This window comes from Aquarana catesbeiana, linkage group LG10, assembly GCF_042186555.1.
Source record: "Aquarana catesbeiana isolate 2022-GZ linkage group LG10, ASM4218655v1, whole genome shotgun sequence".
In the NCBI taxonomy this organism is placed as follows: domain Eukaryota; kingdom Metazoa; phylum Chordata; class Amphibia; order Anura; family Ranidae; genus Aquarana; species Aquarana catesbeiana.
The window spans coordinates 153,089,706-153,108,363 of NC_133333.1; the positions used below are offsets into that span (position 1 = coordinate 153,089,706).

The following is an 18,658-nucleotide window of genomic DNA, read 5'->3' on the forward strand; positions in this document are numbered from 1 at the left end:
AATTAACTTCAGTGGGAACACCTGAAAAAAATGCTGTGTGTTCCTGTGAGATTCACATGCAGTTCTGTGTGGTGTGATTTCAGCCCATTCAGAATGGGCTGAAATCGTACCACACCAAAAGTAGTGCATGCGCTACTTTTAGAAACTCACTGCAACTGCATCACATGGTACTTCTGTACCATGCGATCTGGTGTGGGCAAGCGCACTGCGTTGCAACCTGTGTTTGGGGTGTCATTAACTTAATATTGAGATGCAGATCACAACTGTAGTGCATTTTGAATGTGATGCGGGAAGTGAGCACAGAACGCGTTCTGGTGTGAACTGGCCATTACTGACTGACTTGCTACATACTAGTTATAAGGCAGCAACTATTTAAAATATAACTAAAGGCAAAACTTTTTTTTTTGTTTTAGACAGAGTGGAGATGAATTAGAACACCTGTCAGGTTTTTATTGCTACTTCTGCACCGGTTACGTCACCCTCCTTTTGTCCTGTTTATTTATCAATAATAGTGAAGGTAAAAGAAAATCACACATTTTGAGTTGTCCCTAGAACAGTAATAGAGGGGAAACCTTCCAGTGTGGACACTGGTTCTAGTGACCTGGAGGGGGGGATTTTCTCTCACTTTCTGTTTGGGATATAGGACAGAAAGTGAAGGGAAATCTTGCCAATAGGACACAGATAGCAAAAAAGAAAAAAAAAACTGAAAGGCAGTATTTTACTACTATTGACCCCCTCACTTACCCACAAAGGTAACCTAGGCAGGAAGATAAAACTGCTAGTGTATAGGACAAACTTGTTTTCTGGGAGGATCAACAGGTATTGTTGTAATTACACGTATTGCACCTATATAACAGAACGGTGTGATTGGTATATATAACAGACCAAAAAATATCATTACTTCCTCTTAGGTCTTCTGGACAGGAAGTAAAGATAAAACTCACCAGTATCGACACAAATGGCAAGAAAAATCTGACAGAGGTTATAACCCTTCCCCAATCTAAAGTTAACATAGCTTTGCCTAACTTTACATTTTATTTAAATTACTTTCTACATATACATTCTTGTATAACTCACTTAAAAACATCTTCAAAACTGTTGGCAAACAATGTTGTCTATTAAAACCACTAAGACGATGAGAGAAGACACTGTTTTATAGGAACTTGATTATGAAGCTCTTGGCAGCCAATTAGACTGCTTAAGAACATGTATGTACTGTAAACATCTTGAGCTGATCATCTAAAGGAGTTGAGAACCTTCACTCAAAAAATGGTGTGACTATTCACATTAATTATCCAATCACATGAAAAGCAAATTCCTGTTTACTCTGAATACCCAATCATGTGCAGCTGATTTTTACATGGCAGGATAATTGAAGTGAATTTTCACAAGATTGAAGTGAACATTCTAAACTCCTTTAATAATTCATCCCAATTTCCTTTAATTTTTCAAGCTGTGTTCGGGCATCATAATCATCTCCCTACAAAACTGGATTGTTGATTCTACATATGATTTAAATTAGCCTTTTCTTGGTTGAATCTGAGTTTGCTTGATCCAGTTCTTGTATCACACACACTAAAAAGCTAGAAGCTAGACAATCTATCTTCACAAAAAACTTGGAGAAAGAATAGTAATAATTTTATAACAGTATCTGGAAAGGGGTAGTATATTATTATTATTATTATTATTATTATTATTATTATTATTATTCTAATAATAATCATCATCATAACAACAACAATAATAATAATTATTATTGTTATAATTATTATTATATAGTGCCAACAGTTTGCACACTGCTTTACATTATAAAGGGAGGCAATACAGTTACAATACAATGTAATACAAGAGGGTTAGTATTTTCATTGAGGGTGAAGGGTCTCTTTATTATGTAAAATTAAGAAACAAAATTCCACTTATGTCTTGCTAGGAATAGCAATATATAAGAGTAGTAGGTGCATAGAAAAAAACTACTTGTTATAAAAAAAAAAAAAATACTTGTAAAGGAATTCATAAACAGTATATGTTATTTTAAATAATCTTAAATAAAAACTTATCTTAAATAAAATAATCAACTAATAATATTATAACTGAGATCTGCTCAGTTGAGTATTGTGAGCGGTCAGAATTTTCTCTTAATTTTTAAAATCAAACAAGTGGGTCTAGGGCAGTCAAACTATTACCACAGTTATGCCGCGTACACACAGGCGGACTTTTCGACCGGACTGGTCCGACGGACTTTCCGACGGACTTTTGATGGACTTTTGACAGACTTTTGACGGACTTTTGACGGACTTTTGACGGACTTTTGACGGACTCCTGACCGACTTTTGAACGAACGGACTTGCCTACACACGACCACACCAATGTCCAACGGATTCGTACGTGATGACGTACGACCAGACTAAAAGAAGGAAGTTGATAGCCGGTAGCCAATAGCTGCCCTAGCGTGGGTTTTCGTCCGGCAGACTAGCATAAAGATGAGCGGATTTTTTGACCGGACTCGAGTCCGTCGGACAAATTTGAAACATGTTCCAAATCAAACCAAAAGTCCATCAGATTTTTGACCGAAAAAGTCCGCTGCAGGTCCGATGGAGCCCACACACGGTCGGATTGTCCGCCGGATTCGGTCCGTCGGACCAGTCCGGTCGAAAAGTCCGCCCGTGTGTACACGGCATTAGCTGTGACCTCTTCTTTCATCTACATTGTGTATCTTAGCAATATCTTTTGGCCTTCGTTAAGGCTTACATGTTAGGTGGTCTTGGAACAAATGCCCCTATATTAAAGCAACTGTGTATACTGTATATTTATCAGTAGTGATGACGTTTAAGAAGTCCAGCACCAATACTGGTCAACTTTGTGCTGTACCTTGCTGTGGTAGGCACTGAAGTGCTTGGACACCGCACATTGCCGGTCCACCAGAAAGGAATATCTCCGTCGTTCTTCTGTTAGAGCTGCTTTATAGCCCTCTGCCACAAATTGGTCCAATTCACACTGCTTGGTGCTCATAATTTCAACATACTGCAAAAACAAAACAGGGTACCTATTGAATAGTTGTCATAATAATAAAAGAAATAAGTAAAATACAATGATGATATAGCTTTGCCAATGTGTAATCCAGATCTTGATCACAGCCTTTACACAGCGGCTTAAATTCTAGCCCTTTTTTGCTTCTTCCTTCAACTTCATACCACCGGAAAGATGTAACTCAATGGGTAACAAAAGCTACTCCAGGAGCCCCTAACTTAAGGCCTAAGTATAGTTATTTTTATTTTGAAATCAGCACTGGGGACAGTATTGACATTTAATGAAAAGTGGGCTTTGTGCTGGTGCCAGCTATCCTAGTTGTAATGTTCCATCCTCTGCCTCCCCCCACACTCCCACAGTGGTAATCTTCTGGTGTTGTAGAGAGTTACTACAGCCACTGGACCTGTCATAGGCACTCAGCAAGAGTGCTGATTATGCCTGCCCTTTCCCCTCCTCCATTCATAGCTGTACTATATCTTCCATCAATTAAAATTATTCTATGAATCGAGGATAGGCAGATTAAAGAAATGTCAGTCTCCTTCATTCGTAGAGTACATTTTATTGATGAAAACTTTAGTACAGCTTTTTTGATTGTAGGAGGGGGTGCAAGGAGAAGCATAGTTGGAAGTTTTGATGCCTATGACAGGTCCAGTGGCTGTATTAGCACCAGAAGATTACCACTATACAAAGCATGCACCGCTCAGGCCAACAAGGTGCAATATCCCTCCAGGTGCTCGACCCGGCTCACCACCGTCACTGGATTGTGTAGAAGAAAGAAAGTGGCCGCACACTGGAACGATATGCTTGCTTGACAGGAATCTTTACTGTTGCATGCCAGACAGATAATACGGGACCAAAGTTAACGTTTCACACGGCAATACCGTGCATGTTCACAAGTTAACGTTAACTTTGGTCCTGTATCATCTGTCTGGCATGTGACCATAAAGATTCCTGTCAAGCAAACTTCTCGTTCCAGTGTGCAGCCACTTTCTTCTACACAAAAGATTACCACTGCAGGGTTGTGGGGCTGAGGATGGAAGATTACAACTAGGACAGCCAGCACCAGCACAAGGGACATATCTCATTAAATGTAAGTACGGTATCTTATGCTGCTCTAAAAATAAAATGTAACCTTTAAAGCATTAATCAAAGATACACACCAGTCAAATATGGAATTTAAGCTGTGAAATGCAGATTAAATACACAGAGTATTGCTTTTACCAAGGCATACATATAATACACAGCCCCTATCACATAGCACAGCCCTGTCTACAGGAGGGAGAGACCTGATTTTTCTCTGCTGCAGTTAAGTAAGAAAAGAAGGTGAATAGATTTTGGAATCTAGCTGCACTGGATAACAGAAAACTCAGATTAAGGTAAACAACGTAAATTTTCTGGCAGTTGAATTATTTCTGGCATACTGTAGCATTTTCATGTCGCTGACTGATCTCACTTGAAAATCACCACTCAAGGCCGCTCCAACTGTTAGCATGCAAAGAGATCATTGGAGCTGATCCACCTCGTCCCCATGAAACAGAAAACAACTGGAATGCAGAAGAAGCAGAGTATACTTTTTTATTCTGGTGCAGATATACACAAAGAAGTGATTTTTAGGAGGGAACCTTTCTTCTTTCACAGACAACAGCAACACAAAGCAGGTCACATTAAAATAAATCAAAACTAGCAAAAGTGTACACATTCGTTGAGTGGGATAAATACAGAATTCTTTAAGAATTTCAAAAAGTACAATATAATACTGTATACAGAGTTTAGCAGTTAAGAAAATGTAATGTATAGCACAGAGTAGAAGTTTGTGGTACTTTTGTGCAGTTATCTTGACAACATCCAGTGGAGAAGTGTGCAGGTGCAGTAGTGGTCAGTATAGAAGTGTGTGGGAAAGTGATTGTGGAGAAGTGTGTGGGTATGGTGCTGGCCAGTTGTGAAGTATGTAGGTGCATTGGGTGATCAGTGGAAGTGTATGTGTGTAATAAGTAGGTGTAGTGGTGGTCAATGGAAAAATGTATAGGTGTAGTAGTGGTCAGTGGAGAAGTATGTGGGTGTAATGGTGGTCAGAGTAAAAGTGAGTGATTGCAGGGGCGGTCAGTGGAGGAGTGCATAGATGCAGCGGCTGTTAATGGAGATGTGCATGGATGGCGGTTAGTGGAGGAGTGCATGAATGCAGTGACAGTCACTGGAGAAATATGCATCAAATCAGCTGTAGTCAATTGAGAAGTGCTTAGGTGTAGTGGTGGTTAGAGGAGAAGTGCTTAGGTGTAGTGGTGGTTAGAGGAGAAGTGCTTAGGTGTAGTGGTGGTTAGAGGAGAAATACACGGGTGTAGTGGTGGAGAAGTGCATTGATGCAATGGCAGTTAGTTGAGAAGTGCCTTGGTGCAGCTGCGGTTAGTAGAAATGTGCGTAGGTACAATGGCAGTTAGTGAAGTAATGCATAGGTGCAGTATTGGTAAGTGCAGAAGTACACATCAAAGCAGCTGCAGTCAATAGAGAGGTGCCTGAATGCAGTGATGGTTAGTGGAGAAGTACATGGGTGCAGTGATATTTAGTGGTGAAGTTCATTGGTGAAGTGGCGGTTAGTTGAGAAGGGCATTGGTGCAGTAATGGTTGGTGGAGGTGTGCATGGATGCAGTGACGGTTAGCAGAGATGTACGTGGGTACAGTGGCAGTAAGTGGTGTAGTGCATTGGTGCAGTGGTGGTTAGTTAAGAAGGGCGTTTGTGTAGTGGCGGTTGGTGGAGATGTATCTGGGTGCAGTGGGGGATGGTGGAGATGTATCTGGGTGCAGTGGGGGATGGTGGAGATGTATCTGGGTGCATTGGGGGATGGTGGAGATGTATATGGGTGCAGTGGCGGTTAGCGAAGATGTGCATGTGTGTAGTGGCAGTTAGTGGTGAAGTGCATAGGTGCAATGCTGATTAATGGAGAAGTACAAATCAGTGCAGCAGCAGTCCATGGAGAAGTACATGAGTGCAGTGGTGGTTAGTAGTGATGGTTAGAAGCGCAGTGTGGAAGTGTCAGTTAGTGGAGTAGTACATGGGTGCAGTGGCATTTGGTGAAGAAGTATGCTGTGTAGGTTGTTACAGTGGCATTAGATATATAAATACATGTCGGTGCGGTGGCTGGCAGGCAGTGCAAAAGTACCTGTCATGCAGTGGTGGTCAGTGAAGAAGTACAGGTCAGTGCTGTGGTGGTCAATGCAGAAGTGCACAGATGCAGTACTGGTCAGTGCCCAGTTGTTTTTTATAACATGGGAATTTTTTAGTCACTTGTAGATCTGAGTGTCGCCTGCTCACAATGTGCCTGCTTTTTTCTCAGAAAGCTTCTTCTGCTGCTGGACCACTTTCACTGCCATGTAGTCAGCAGAAGTACAAAAAGATTATCACACACTGATAGTGCAAAGCATTCTTATTGTTATTCAAATCAGTAACAGCACATTTGGAACATGTGAAATTCTACAGGTGTTGTGCTGCATACAACCTACACTGTACATAGCATAACTACATACGATTACAGGTAGAAAACGCAGAAGACAGTTGGTGGGTGTGAACATGTTCAATATCAAACAATAAGATCAATGTAAGATGAATGGTAAATGCTGTCTAAAGAACACTTCATCTTGCCCATTACTCTGCCTTATTAAATAATTAATATAGAAATTAACCCTCTATGACAGAGCACTGGTAATGTGCAAAGTAACTCATAGCAATCAACCCCACTAGCCAATATTCTGATCATATAATGGATTTCTAAGGTCACTCCACTTTTTCCAGTTGCTCTTTGACAGTGGTGTCGCTATGGGGGTGTGGACTGCACCCGGGTGACACCCGCCAGATGGGTGACACCATCAAGTAGAAAGTGATATCTGAACGTGATGGTGTCACCCCTATCCATGACAGCACACAGATCTGCGCACGGGCACCAACAGGGTCTGGTTTCTGGGTGCGCACCATGACCGTGCACTGCCAGCCTAAAACTAGCCTGCCCAGCGCCCTGCGGGGCACTGTAGCAAGCTAGACAGGAGAGAGTCCAATGCACTAGCCTGCCCAGTGTCTACTGCTCTTTCCTGCTCCTGCTGTCACACTACATAAAAAGTGTAAACTTTGTGTTCTATTATTTTCATATGATATTGTTATCCAAATTTGCTAGTTGCTTAAAAGTTGTTAACGGTAACGGCACTACTATCGCCATTATATGCAGTGTTGTATGGGAGAATAAATTATGGGGGGGGGTTGGACACCATGTTTTACCGCACCAGGTGACACCAACCCTAGTGATGCCACTGCTCTTTGCACTCTGAATAACACTTTGGGGTTGATTTACTAAAACTGGAGAGGGCATACTCTGGTGCAACTCTGCATAGAAACCAATCAGTTTCCAGGTTTTTTCCCAAAGCTTAATTGAACAAGCTGAAGTTAGAAGCTGATTGACTACTATGCAGAGCTGCACCAGATTTTGCATTCTCCAGTTTTAATGAATCAACCCATTTCTGTCTTTGACTTAGGTGTTAACTCTTAGGGGTCCATTTTAAAGAATTCACTGAGGAAAAAAAATAATGATAAGAACTGTCAAGCTATCAGTTGACCAGACAAAATGCAGATTGCTTTAACTTAACTGTTGATAGTTCTTGACAGATGCTTATTTACACCAGAATCTTTCCCTTCTCCCCAGAACAATTAGAAAACATCTGGTGGACCTGCAATTCACCCCACAGCTTATCAGAGTCAATTTAAACTTTAGCCAAATACTAAAGATGTCAAAACATCCCTCTGTGAGTCAAGCAATGTCTACGAGTAGGGCAAGAATTACTAAAAGGATGTATCAGCATGAGGAACATTCTGACACAGAAAGGGTTACCACGAGGTCTTTGGCCTCCTGATCTATAGCTGAATAAACAGGATGGCACCAAAGCATTACGTTGGGGAAGAGTGGGTGGGGGGCATCCTTAGATTCTTTATAAGAAACAGTCACTATTCATTGCCCTCTCCCCTCCTCTCTGCCTCCACCACCAGCTTCATCTTCCCTCCTTAGTTAACCTCCCCCCATAGCACTCCCCTACCAGACTGGCCTCAAGTAGGCAAGCCATGATCCAAAAGTAATGGTTGCTGTGGTGACCATGTTTACAAAAGGGATGCAGAGATAATGCCCAAGCCTTTCCAAATCACTGGAGCCAAATGCTGTTCTTCCCTCCAGCCTCCTCCCCCAGCCTCCTACACAGCTGACATACTAATGAAAAATGGACCCGAGAGCTGAGACAATGTAGATCCAAGCACACAGCAAATCAAAGGCCCGAGCCATAGAATGATGGAAGAAGCTTTTAATACGTGTTTTCTATACATCTCTAGCTGCTCAATTACTTTTATTAAATGGCATTCCAACCAAGACACGGGACAAAGTGGGTCTCATGGATAATGATCCCCTAAATGCCAAGAATGGAGAGTCGCTATTGTTCTCAATAAAGAACTTTTTGTTGATGTGTTCATTCACTTTTCAGGATAGATCCATCTTTTTTTTTTCCACAATGCCATCATCAACATTTATATTAAAGGAGCCCTCTGGAAATGTAAGTATGGGCAATGCCCTACTGGGTGGCAGAAGTATAGTTAAAAAAAAAAAAACCCGTCCATCGAGTTTATATTCCTAAATGATGATACAGGAACACATACATTTGTCTTCCTAGACCAGTTTAAAACACTCACAGTGTTCTTTTTTTCTTTAACAAATGTAGATTGTAAGCTCCCTGAAGGCAAGCACTGATGTGAATGTATAGTATATATGTAAAGCGCTAAGTACCTGTAATAATATATATATAATATATGCAGCCTTCTGCTTCAAGAGGTTGTACCAGGGTGATGCCCGGTACTGTTGTTTAGAGCCGACGGTCGGCTTTCTTATAATAACAGCTGGTGTGGCTAATCAGCAGCTCGGCAGTTATCACAAGGAGTGGGAGAGCACTACCCTCCCCCTCCGGCTGCCTTCCATGGCTCACGCAGGCTCTCCTGTCCCACCGGGAGGCCCGAGCGACCAGCTGCCGTATCCGCTGGCTGGCCAGATACTCAAACAAAGCCGGGATTGTCTTTGATTAGGTCTCGGATCTAGTAACCCGGAAGCATTGTCATGACATCACTTCTGGTTTACTGGAGCCTTACAGGCGCCTGATTTAACAAAATGACAGTATTCATAACAGCCAAACTTGGCGTTTCGAATGCTTTTAAGTGCAATAGAGGAATTTGGGGGTATTATAGACGCCAGATCCCTCCATAAAGAGTACCTGTCACTGCCTATTACTGTCAGGGATGTTTACATTCCTTGTGACAGCAATAAAAGTGATTAAAAAAAAAGGGACAGTGTAAAAAAAAAAAAAATAAATAAGAAAAAAAAAAATGTAAGCGCCTCATCCCTCCGTGTTCATGCGCAGAAACGAACGTATGTGTAAGTCGCAAATTTAAACAGTATTCAAACCACACATCATGATCTGTAGAGTTAAAGCAAAAATTCTAGCACTAGACCTCCTCTGTAGCTCTAAACTGGTAACCGTTAAATATTTTTAAAGCGTCACCTATGGAGATTTTTAAGTACTGTAGTTGGTCGCCATTCCACGGGTGTACACAATTTTTAAGCATGACATGTTAGGTATCTTTACTCGGCGTAACATCATCTTTCACATTATACAAAAAAATCGGGCCAACTTTATTGGTTATTTTTTTAATTCATGAAATGTATTTCTTCCAAAAAAAAATAGTTTGAAAGACGAAATACAAGTGTGACAAAATATTGCAATGACCGCCATTTTATTCTCTTTTATTCTCTAGGGTCTCTGCTAAAATAAATAATAAAAAAAAAAAAAAAATATATATATATATATATATATATATATATATATATATATATATATATATATTTATTTATGGTCGGAGCCCTATGTCCGATATGGACATAGATAACACTTATAATAAAGATAAGACTTACCATCGGAAATAGACCTGGAAGTGTGGACTTACCATATGAAATGGACCTGAAAGTGTGCCTTGGTCTAATGGCCGGTATGCCAAAATAAGGGGGCATACCCTGGTTTTAAGAAATGATTATTCTGTAGAGAGAAATGAGATGAAATGAATGAAATGAAATGAATGCCTTGAAATGGGGATGGGAGGGTGGGTATCGCGCACAGGAAACCGACAAGCACCACAGGTGAGCGGGCTGCTTAAATACCCACCGGGCTCCTCCCATAAATTCAGGCCACCATACTGGCCTTCCTACTTATGGTCGGAGCCCTATGTCCGATATGGACATAGATAACACTTATAATAAAGATAAGACTTACCATCGGAAATAGACCTGGAAGTGTGGACTTACCATATGAAATGGACCTGAAAGTGTGCCTTGGTCTAATGGCCGGTATGCCAAAATAAGGGGGCAAAAACATTCAGGTAGGGATATAATATATAATTGGTTTTCAGGTATTCATTGAGCCAATTTGGAGAATGCCTGTGCCATCTCTACTTGAGGATTGGGTATATACCGGGCGACGCAGGCTGATTTCCATCTGCCTAGTCTTTTGATGATGTGGTCTGGAACCCCCTGGCGGGTTGCTGCGGAGGCTGCTCCGATGCGGAAGGAGTGTCCGGAGTACTGACTGGGTTTAAGGTGAAGATTGCGGAGAAGTATCCTTATGTGTTTTACAAAGTGACATGCGTTTAAGGGTTTAACTGGGAATGGTAAAAGAGGACTGGTGTCCGATTGTTCAGGCAGGAGTGAGAGGAGACGGTTAAGTACGGTGACTGGACACCAGCTGTTATTGGTTCTGTAGAGGTGAAATGTCCACTCCAGAGCCTGTTTCCTGGGTTTAAGAAACCTCGAGGTGAAGGATGAAATGGTCTTGGTGGCGAAGCAAGTGCCGTCTGCGTAATACTTGGTCTGTGGGGTGGTTATAGGTGAACCCGTAGTAAGCCAACTATATGGCTGCTTGTAGGACCGTGCTGGGCAGCAGACCGAATGGCGAAGTAGCCAGAATAGTCGACATATCCCTGAAGATGGGCCCCGTAATGGGTAAGCGCTTAGTACTAATCACTGGTTGTTGTTTCTGGATGCCCCTTAGGATGGCTCGTATAGCGTGTGATGAGAACAGTGACGATTTTGTGGGGTCTTCCAGGGTCACGAAATGTTGTATGCCGGCTAGGTATAGCCGAATGGTATTGTAAGATAAGGCCAGCTGAGTGTGGCAGTATGAAATGAAGGCCAGTACCTGTTTGACATCTATTGGTCCTTTACGGCAGGATGTGAGAAATTTATTGAACGCCTTTCAAGCTGTCTGGTAGGCTTTGAGTGTGTTATGAGAGAGTGAGTGATTGATGAGCTGCGTTGCTCCTTGTAAATGTTAAACTAGTCCAGGGTCAGTTGTGACCAGGCAGGGATAGGGGCCGACACTGGATCGGCTCCGGGAACCTGTTTGAAACGGAGGTGTAGTTAGAACGTGACAGTGCGTCAGCAGCTAATTGTGTCTGCCTGGAATAAATGCACAGTGTATGTTAAACTGATGCTGTAAGAACAATTGTACCAATCTGCGCAGGAAGGACATGACTGCTGGGGAATTGGACCTGCCTTTGTTGATGTCTGCCGTGGCCTGATTGTCGGTGGTGAAGATTACGGTTTGCCCTGTCCAATGGTGACCCCAGAGTTGTGCAGCTGCCACCATGGGATAGAGTTCGAGGAGGGAAGATGTTTTGAATAAGCCGGGTATCAACAGTATCTGTTGAGGCCAGGGTCCTGAAAACCAATGATGGCCAAAAATTGCAGCGAAACCTGTGGTGGCTGCAGCGTCTGTCACCACCTGGGGTGACAGGGCTGAAACCATGGGTATAATTAGGGATATGCCATTCCGGGAGGACGGAATTCGTCCCACATAGATAGGTCCGCTATTGCTGCGGAGTCTAGATTTAAGATCTGATCGGGGTCTTGTGTTTCTGGCAGGAATCTCAGCAGGCGTGACACGAAGGTGCGGCCTTGTGGAATAATTCGTATGGCGAAATTCAGCATTGCCAGGAGAGATTGCAACTGCTTCTTGGTACACCCCTTGGTGTGGGTGAATTTGTGAAGGACCGCCTTAATGCGGGTTAGTTTGTCGAGGGGGAGACTGGCTTGCATAGCGCAGGTGTCTAAGTTGGCCCCCGAGAAAGGTGATGTTATGTGCTGGGCCTTCTACTTTGTGCTCGGTGATGGGAAGATTGGGTTTTCCGAATATCGCTCTGAGTTTGTCGAGGTCTCCTGGGGGCTTGCTGGGAGGTTCTATTAGTAGGAAGTCGTCCAGGTAATGGATGACTTTTGTCACTGAGCCTTGTGTAACAGTATCCAAGCAAGAGACTGAGCGAATGTGTCGAAGAGCCAAGGGCTGCTCTTCGAACCGAACGTCAGTTTTGTGGCCAAATAATATGCCTCCTTCCACTTGATGCCATGCCAGCACCAAAGGGATGGATGGATAGGCAGGAGCTTAAAGGCATCCGAGATGTCGGTTTTGGAAAGCCAGGCACCTGTACCTGTTTTGATGACTGCTTGTATCGGCATGTCTACGGAGGAATATTTTAGGGAGAATTCTTCGGAGGGAATCAGGGAATTGAGACTGGGGATGTGGGAAGAATGAGGCGCAGACAGGTGGTACCCCAAACGTAATTTATTTGTGAATTTGCCCTTGACAAGCCCCAAATAGGGCTGACTCTCCAAGTGCTGAAAGGGGGCTGAGTGAAAGGCCTATAACGTACTCTCGGTCTAGTTCTGTTTGTAAGAGCCGATCTATGGTTTGTTCGTCGATGGCTGCTGAACGAATATTCCCACATTCGTACGTACTGTGAGGTAGTGAAATGAGGCCTGTGTGAAAGCCGACAGAGGGGCCGTGAAGTCTTCGCTGCCGGCCTGTGACATGATTTGATCTGATGAGAATATCCTGTTTTTGAGCTCGTATATTTTTTTTTTTTTTTTTTTTGTGAGAACGAAATGATTCGAAATGTTTGCCTTGATGTTTGAAATGACTGAACTGCATGACAAAGGTCCGGCCTGGCCGTGTCGTGACTGATGCGACCGTGAACCGGGCCCTGGAGCATGCACTGAAACGAGGCAACAGAAGAAACATTGGTGCACACCGGGACGAATCGGTGCTTGTTTGATGCATCTGGATTCGAATCGGAGCGCAGCATGAAATGAAATGAGAGAAATGTTTACCTTGACCGAGGCTTGAATTGGTTGTGCCGTGTTTTGCGACTGGCAACCGACCGAGCTCTGGTATAGGTATGGATTTTTTTTTTTTTTTTTTTTTTGAGGAAAATGAAAAGGTGACAATTCGTGAAGGGATTGCTAAGTAACTTGAAGCAATGATTTGTATGATGCTTGCAATCTTGTGACAATGAAATGATTCGAAATGTTTGCTTTGATTGTGAAATGAATGAACTGCATGACAGAGGTGCGGCCTGGTCGTGTCACGATTTGTTCGACCGTGAACCGGGCTCTGGAGCATGTATTGAAATGGGGCAACTGAAAATATTGGTGCTCCTGGGACGAATCGGTGCTTGTTTGATGCATCTGGATTCGAATAGGAGTGCAGTATTAAATGAAATGAGAGAAATGATTGTTTTGACCGCGGCTCGAATTGGTTGTGCCGTGTTAGCGACTGGCAACTAACCGAGCTCTGGTATAGGTATGAAATGCGATCGGAACCAGTGATGCATGCCGTGACGAATCGGTGCACCTCAGATGCGACTGGTTTCGAAACGGTGATGCGTTGTGGGAGTGAAATGGTAGAAATTGCATGACAGAGATGTGGATCAATCCCCCGATGTCTGCGATTAGCTATGATCTGGACTCTGGAGCATGTGTCAGAAATGTGGCCAATCCTGGGCACGCCGAGACGAATCGGTGCATTTTCATGCGACTGATTTCATGTCGGAATGTGATACGTGGAAATGAAATGATAACCATGACAGAGGTACAAATGACTGATAACGTAACTCTGGAGCATGTATAGAAATGAGGCCAATCCTGGGGCACGCCGAGATGAATCGGTGCATTTCATGCGACTGAATTCATGTCGGAACGTGATACATGGAAATGAAATGATAACCATGACAGAGGTACGAATGACTGATAAAACGTAACTCTGGAGCATGTATAGAAATGAGGCCAATCCTGGGGCACGCCGAGACGAATCGGTGCATTTTTCATGCGACTGAATTCATGTCGGGACGTGATACATGGAAATGAAATGATAACCATGACAGAGGTACGAATGACTGATAAAACGTAACTCTGGAGCATGTATAGAAATGAGGCCAATCCTGGGGCACGCCGAGACGAATCGGTGCATTTTTCATGCAACTGAATTCATGTCGGGACGTGATACATGGAAATGAAATGATAACCATGACAGAGGTACAAATGACTGATAAAACGTAACTCTGGAGCATGTATAGAAATGAGGCCAATCCTGGGGCACGCCGAGACGAATCGGTGCATTTTTCATGCGACTGAATTCATGTCGGGACGTGATACATGGAAATGAAATGATGACCATGACAGAGGTACAATTGACTGACAATAACGTAACTCTGGAGCATGTATAGAAATGAGGCCGTAATAACTGGGGCACACCGGAACGAATCGGCGCATCTTTGGTGCGACTGGATTCGAATCGGAGCGCGGTAGGTGACTGAAATGAGAAATGATTTGAAAATGTCAGAAATGAGTTCAGAAATGTTTTCAGAAATGAGAAATGATTTGAAATGTCCGAAATGAGTTTAGAAATGTCTCAGAAATGAGAAATGATTGGTATCGAACTAACTTGATTTGATCATTTACAAAATTGCGACTGGCTATGGCTGTCTACTGATACCGACATGCTAGAAATGAAGCGACGTCAGCGTCGCTGTGCTATCGAATTTGTAACATATCGAAAGTACGAGCGATATACATTGCAGTTTGTGAGATGCGGGTGAAACGAAATTTGAACTCACGGTTTAGTGACATGATATGAAAAACGAAAAGTCCGACGGGACCCTACCTGCGACAGCCAAGCCAGACGCGTGGTACGAACGATACGGATCGGTAAACACTGACACTCTCGAGCACGAAATAGCAAATGCGGGAACTTCGCGAGACAACGACTTACGGACGTTTGGTATTCGGATAGTCGGCCTAGTGACGTAACGTATCGCGCACAGGAAACCGACAAGCACCACAGGTGAGCGGGCTGCTTAAATACCCACCGGGCTCCTCCCATAAATTCAGGCCACCATACTGGCCTTCCTACATATATATATATATATATATATAATGTTTTCGGGGTTCTAAATAATTTTCTAGCAAAATATACAGATTTTAACTTGTAAGCAATAAGTGTCAGAAAGGGGCTTAGGCTTCAAGGGGTTAAATAATGTAAAGAATCAAGCTCAACTAACTACTATAGCAAAGAACAAAGAGCAACAGCCCATAGAAAGCAGTCAGCATTCACCCATCCGCATTAAGGCTACTTTCACACTGGGGCAGGGGGGCGTTAGTGGTAAAGTGTTGCTAGTTTTAGCGGCGATTTATCGCTGTTATAAAGGCGCTTTTGGCCTGCTAGCGTGGTGCTTTTAACCCCTGCTAGCGGCCAAATAAAGGATTAAAAGCGCCCACGAAGCACCACTGCCGAAGTGCTTTGCAGGCACTTTGGCAGTGCAGCCTAATGATTTCAATGGCAGGGGCGGTGGAGAAGCGGTGTATACACCAATCCCGCACCGCCCCAAAGATGCTGCTTGCAGGACTTTTTTTACTGTCCTGCAAGAGCACCGCACCAGTGTGAAACCACTGGTGCGGTGCGGTGCGGGCTTTCACACTGGGGTGGCTTGAGAGGCGCTTTTCAGGCACTTTGCAGGCTCTATTTTTAGCGCAAAAACGCCTGAAAAGCACCCAGTGTGAAAGGGGTCTAAGTATTGATCTCTGGTTACAGATTACTATACAATATTACATTTAATGTTTAACCTCCCTGGTGGTATGATTATGTCAGATTTTTGAATCTCAAAGCGGTACATTGTTTTGCATAGAAATTTGGCGTTTTATACTGTAGGTCTGTAATTCTTAGTAATAACACACTTAGATCTGTCCACCAAGAGTCTAGTAGATATCCCGGGTATGATGAAGTTTAAAACACGAAATCATAAATTATAATATAATAAATAACTATAAATAATTATAAAAAATAATAATATAATAATAATAAAATTAATTTCCCCACGATTCGCTATCGCTCAATTCTGCAAGTGTTCTAATTTACTATCACAGTTATCTAGCTGGTCTAAAACCACTTTTGACGTAAAGAGACACTTTTTGGTTGCTATGGACAATCTCAAGTTTCCAGGCAGAAAGAACAGTATATATAATATAAAACTGCATGCAGGGCATTGGACAAAGCACTGGGGACAATAGGGATGTGAAATGATTTCATACAGTAATATAATCTGTAAGATTACAGTCATAGGTGTGCGCAGCCTAATGCATTAGGGTGTGCACCCTTAAGCTCAAACATACATGCATGTGTATGTATCTACATATATATGACCCCGCCACATTGATCTCCCTGCTGGCACAGTGAAAGAGAAAAGAATAAACACTTCTCTTATGGCAGAACCGGTAAGAGGGAGATCTTTCCCATGTTCCTGTTGCTACACAGAACGATAACAATAATGCGCATGGGGGGATTAGGGTGTGCCTGGGCACACTCGGCACACCCTGTGCACACACCTATGATTACAGTGTATTGTATGTGTTATGTTTTTTGTACTTTTTGAATTTGCCGCCGGGCTCCGTTCCCCGTGTGTCGCAACGCTCGCAGGGAAAGGAGCCCGGAACACAGAGCATCGGGCGGAGGATAGAGACGGAAGACACAACGGGGAGACATCACAGGATCCTGGGGACAATGTAAGTAACCTGCACCAGGATTCTTCAATGCAATCCCGGGTGTGGCTCGGGGTTACCGCTAATGGTACTGAAATTTAACTCCAAGCCACACTCGGGATTACCACCAGGGAGGTTAAAGAAACAAATTTTTTCAATAAACTCACCAAAAACACGAAATAAAGTCTTATAAAGGTTCACAATGTTATCAATAACCCTTTGTAGCACACCTCAGAGGGTCAGTTATATCCCTAGAGGAGCTTATATGCTTACTACTGGTGTACACTAGACATGTGCAATTTGTTTTGTTCCGAATTCGTTTTTCGACTAAATCTGTCGAATTTGTAAATTCGAAAATATTCATATTAACGAAGTCCCTTTTAACGAATTTTGTGGAAAACGCAAATTTGTAAATTTGTAAATTCGAAAAATAACGAAAATAATAATGAAAATCCGAAAATTCAAAAGAACAAAAATCTGCAAATAAAAACGAAAATACGAAAATTTGAAAATTGAAAATTCGAAAATCTGAAATAATAACTAACTAATAATAATAACGATTACTAACTATTAAATTATAGGTTTTTCTTTCAAATTTGGCTGTTAGTGAACGTAACGAATACGAATTTATCTGAAGTTTCAAATTATCCGAAATAACAAATGCCGCATCTAAACAAATGAAGCGTAAAGAATTAATAAGAATAAATAATAATGATAAAAACATTTTATTATTATTTTGGTTTTTCGAATTTTTGAGTTTTTCGAATTTCCTTGAATTTCAAATTTCTGAATTTTTGAATTTGCAAATCTTCAAATTTATGAATACCGCATCTAAACAAATGGAACATAACGAATTTGAATTTTTTCAAAGTTGCGAATTTATTTGAAATAACGAATTTCGATCATAACAAATGACTCGAAAAACTAAAAAAAAAACAAAAAAAACCCCGAATAAATCAATAACGAAAATGAACACATTTTTCGGCAGTGCACATGTCTAGGTCTAGTATGTAAATTATATATGTACACAGCAAAGACATGCTGGTAGGTTAATTGGCTCCTGTCTAAATTGGCCCTAGTATGTGTATGTAAGAATGTGAGTTAGGGACCTTAGATTGTAAGCTTTTTGAGGGCAGGGGTTATGTGAATATGCAATATATATGTGAAGAGCTGTGTAAATTGATAATGCTATATAAGTACCTGTAATAAATAAAAAATAAATATGTGAGAATTTAGAGGGAAGATATTTTACTTAGGCTAGCCATAGATATAACTGGGTGTTAAGACATAGTGGTATACTCTATACCCTTACCCTTCAACATGAGAAAAAGAGCCATGTAAACCACTCATATCAACTGTTCTCTTCAAGAACATTCAGAAGGCAATAAATATATTTGGCAAGGATTACCGATTTTCCACCCTGTCCCCAGACGACGTCATCTATGACGAAACACGTAGAGTGGGGCCTACGACAATAATGCCATCACGCTACTTGGATCCGATTGGTTGCTTAGATTTGTGCCCAGAGTGGAACCTGTAGGAACGCCATTCGGCTGTTCGCAAAGCCGCTTTCATTCTACTAGTCTATGAGTGCAATATTTTATCCCTTATATTTAAGACTTTAATTACACTACTACACTATAAGAGCTCTCTATTTGTTTTACAATTGAGCATTGTTGGAGTCACTTGGATACGGAAGGGTTAGA

The 18,658-nt window shown here is 42.1% G+C and overlaps 1 protein-coding gene across 1 annotated transcript in view; it reads right to left on the minus strand.

Annotated features, from left to right (window-relative positions):
* Positions 1-18,658, minus strand: part of LOC141110946 (BAR/IMD domain-containing adapter protein 2-like) — a 291,276-nt gene that overhangs the window by 38,972 nt on the left and 233,646 nt on the right. The window contains exon 8 of the mRNA XM_073602762.1: positions 2,869-3,021. Within this exon, the coding sequence (XP_073458863.1) occupies positions 2,869-3,021 (153 nt within the window). The remainder of the gene's footprint in view (positions 1-2,868; positions 3,022-18,658) is intronic.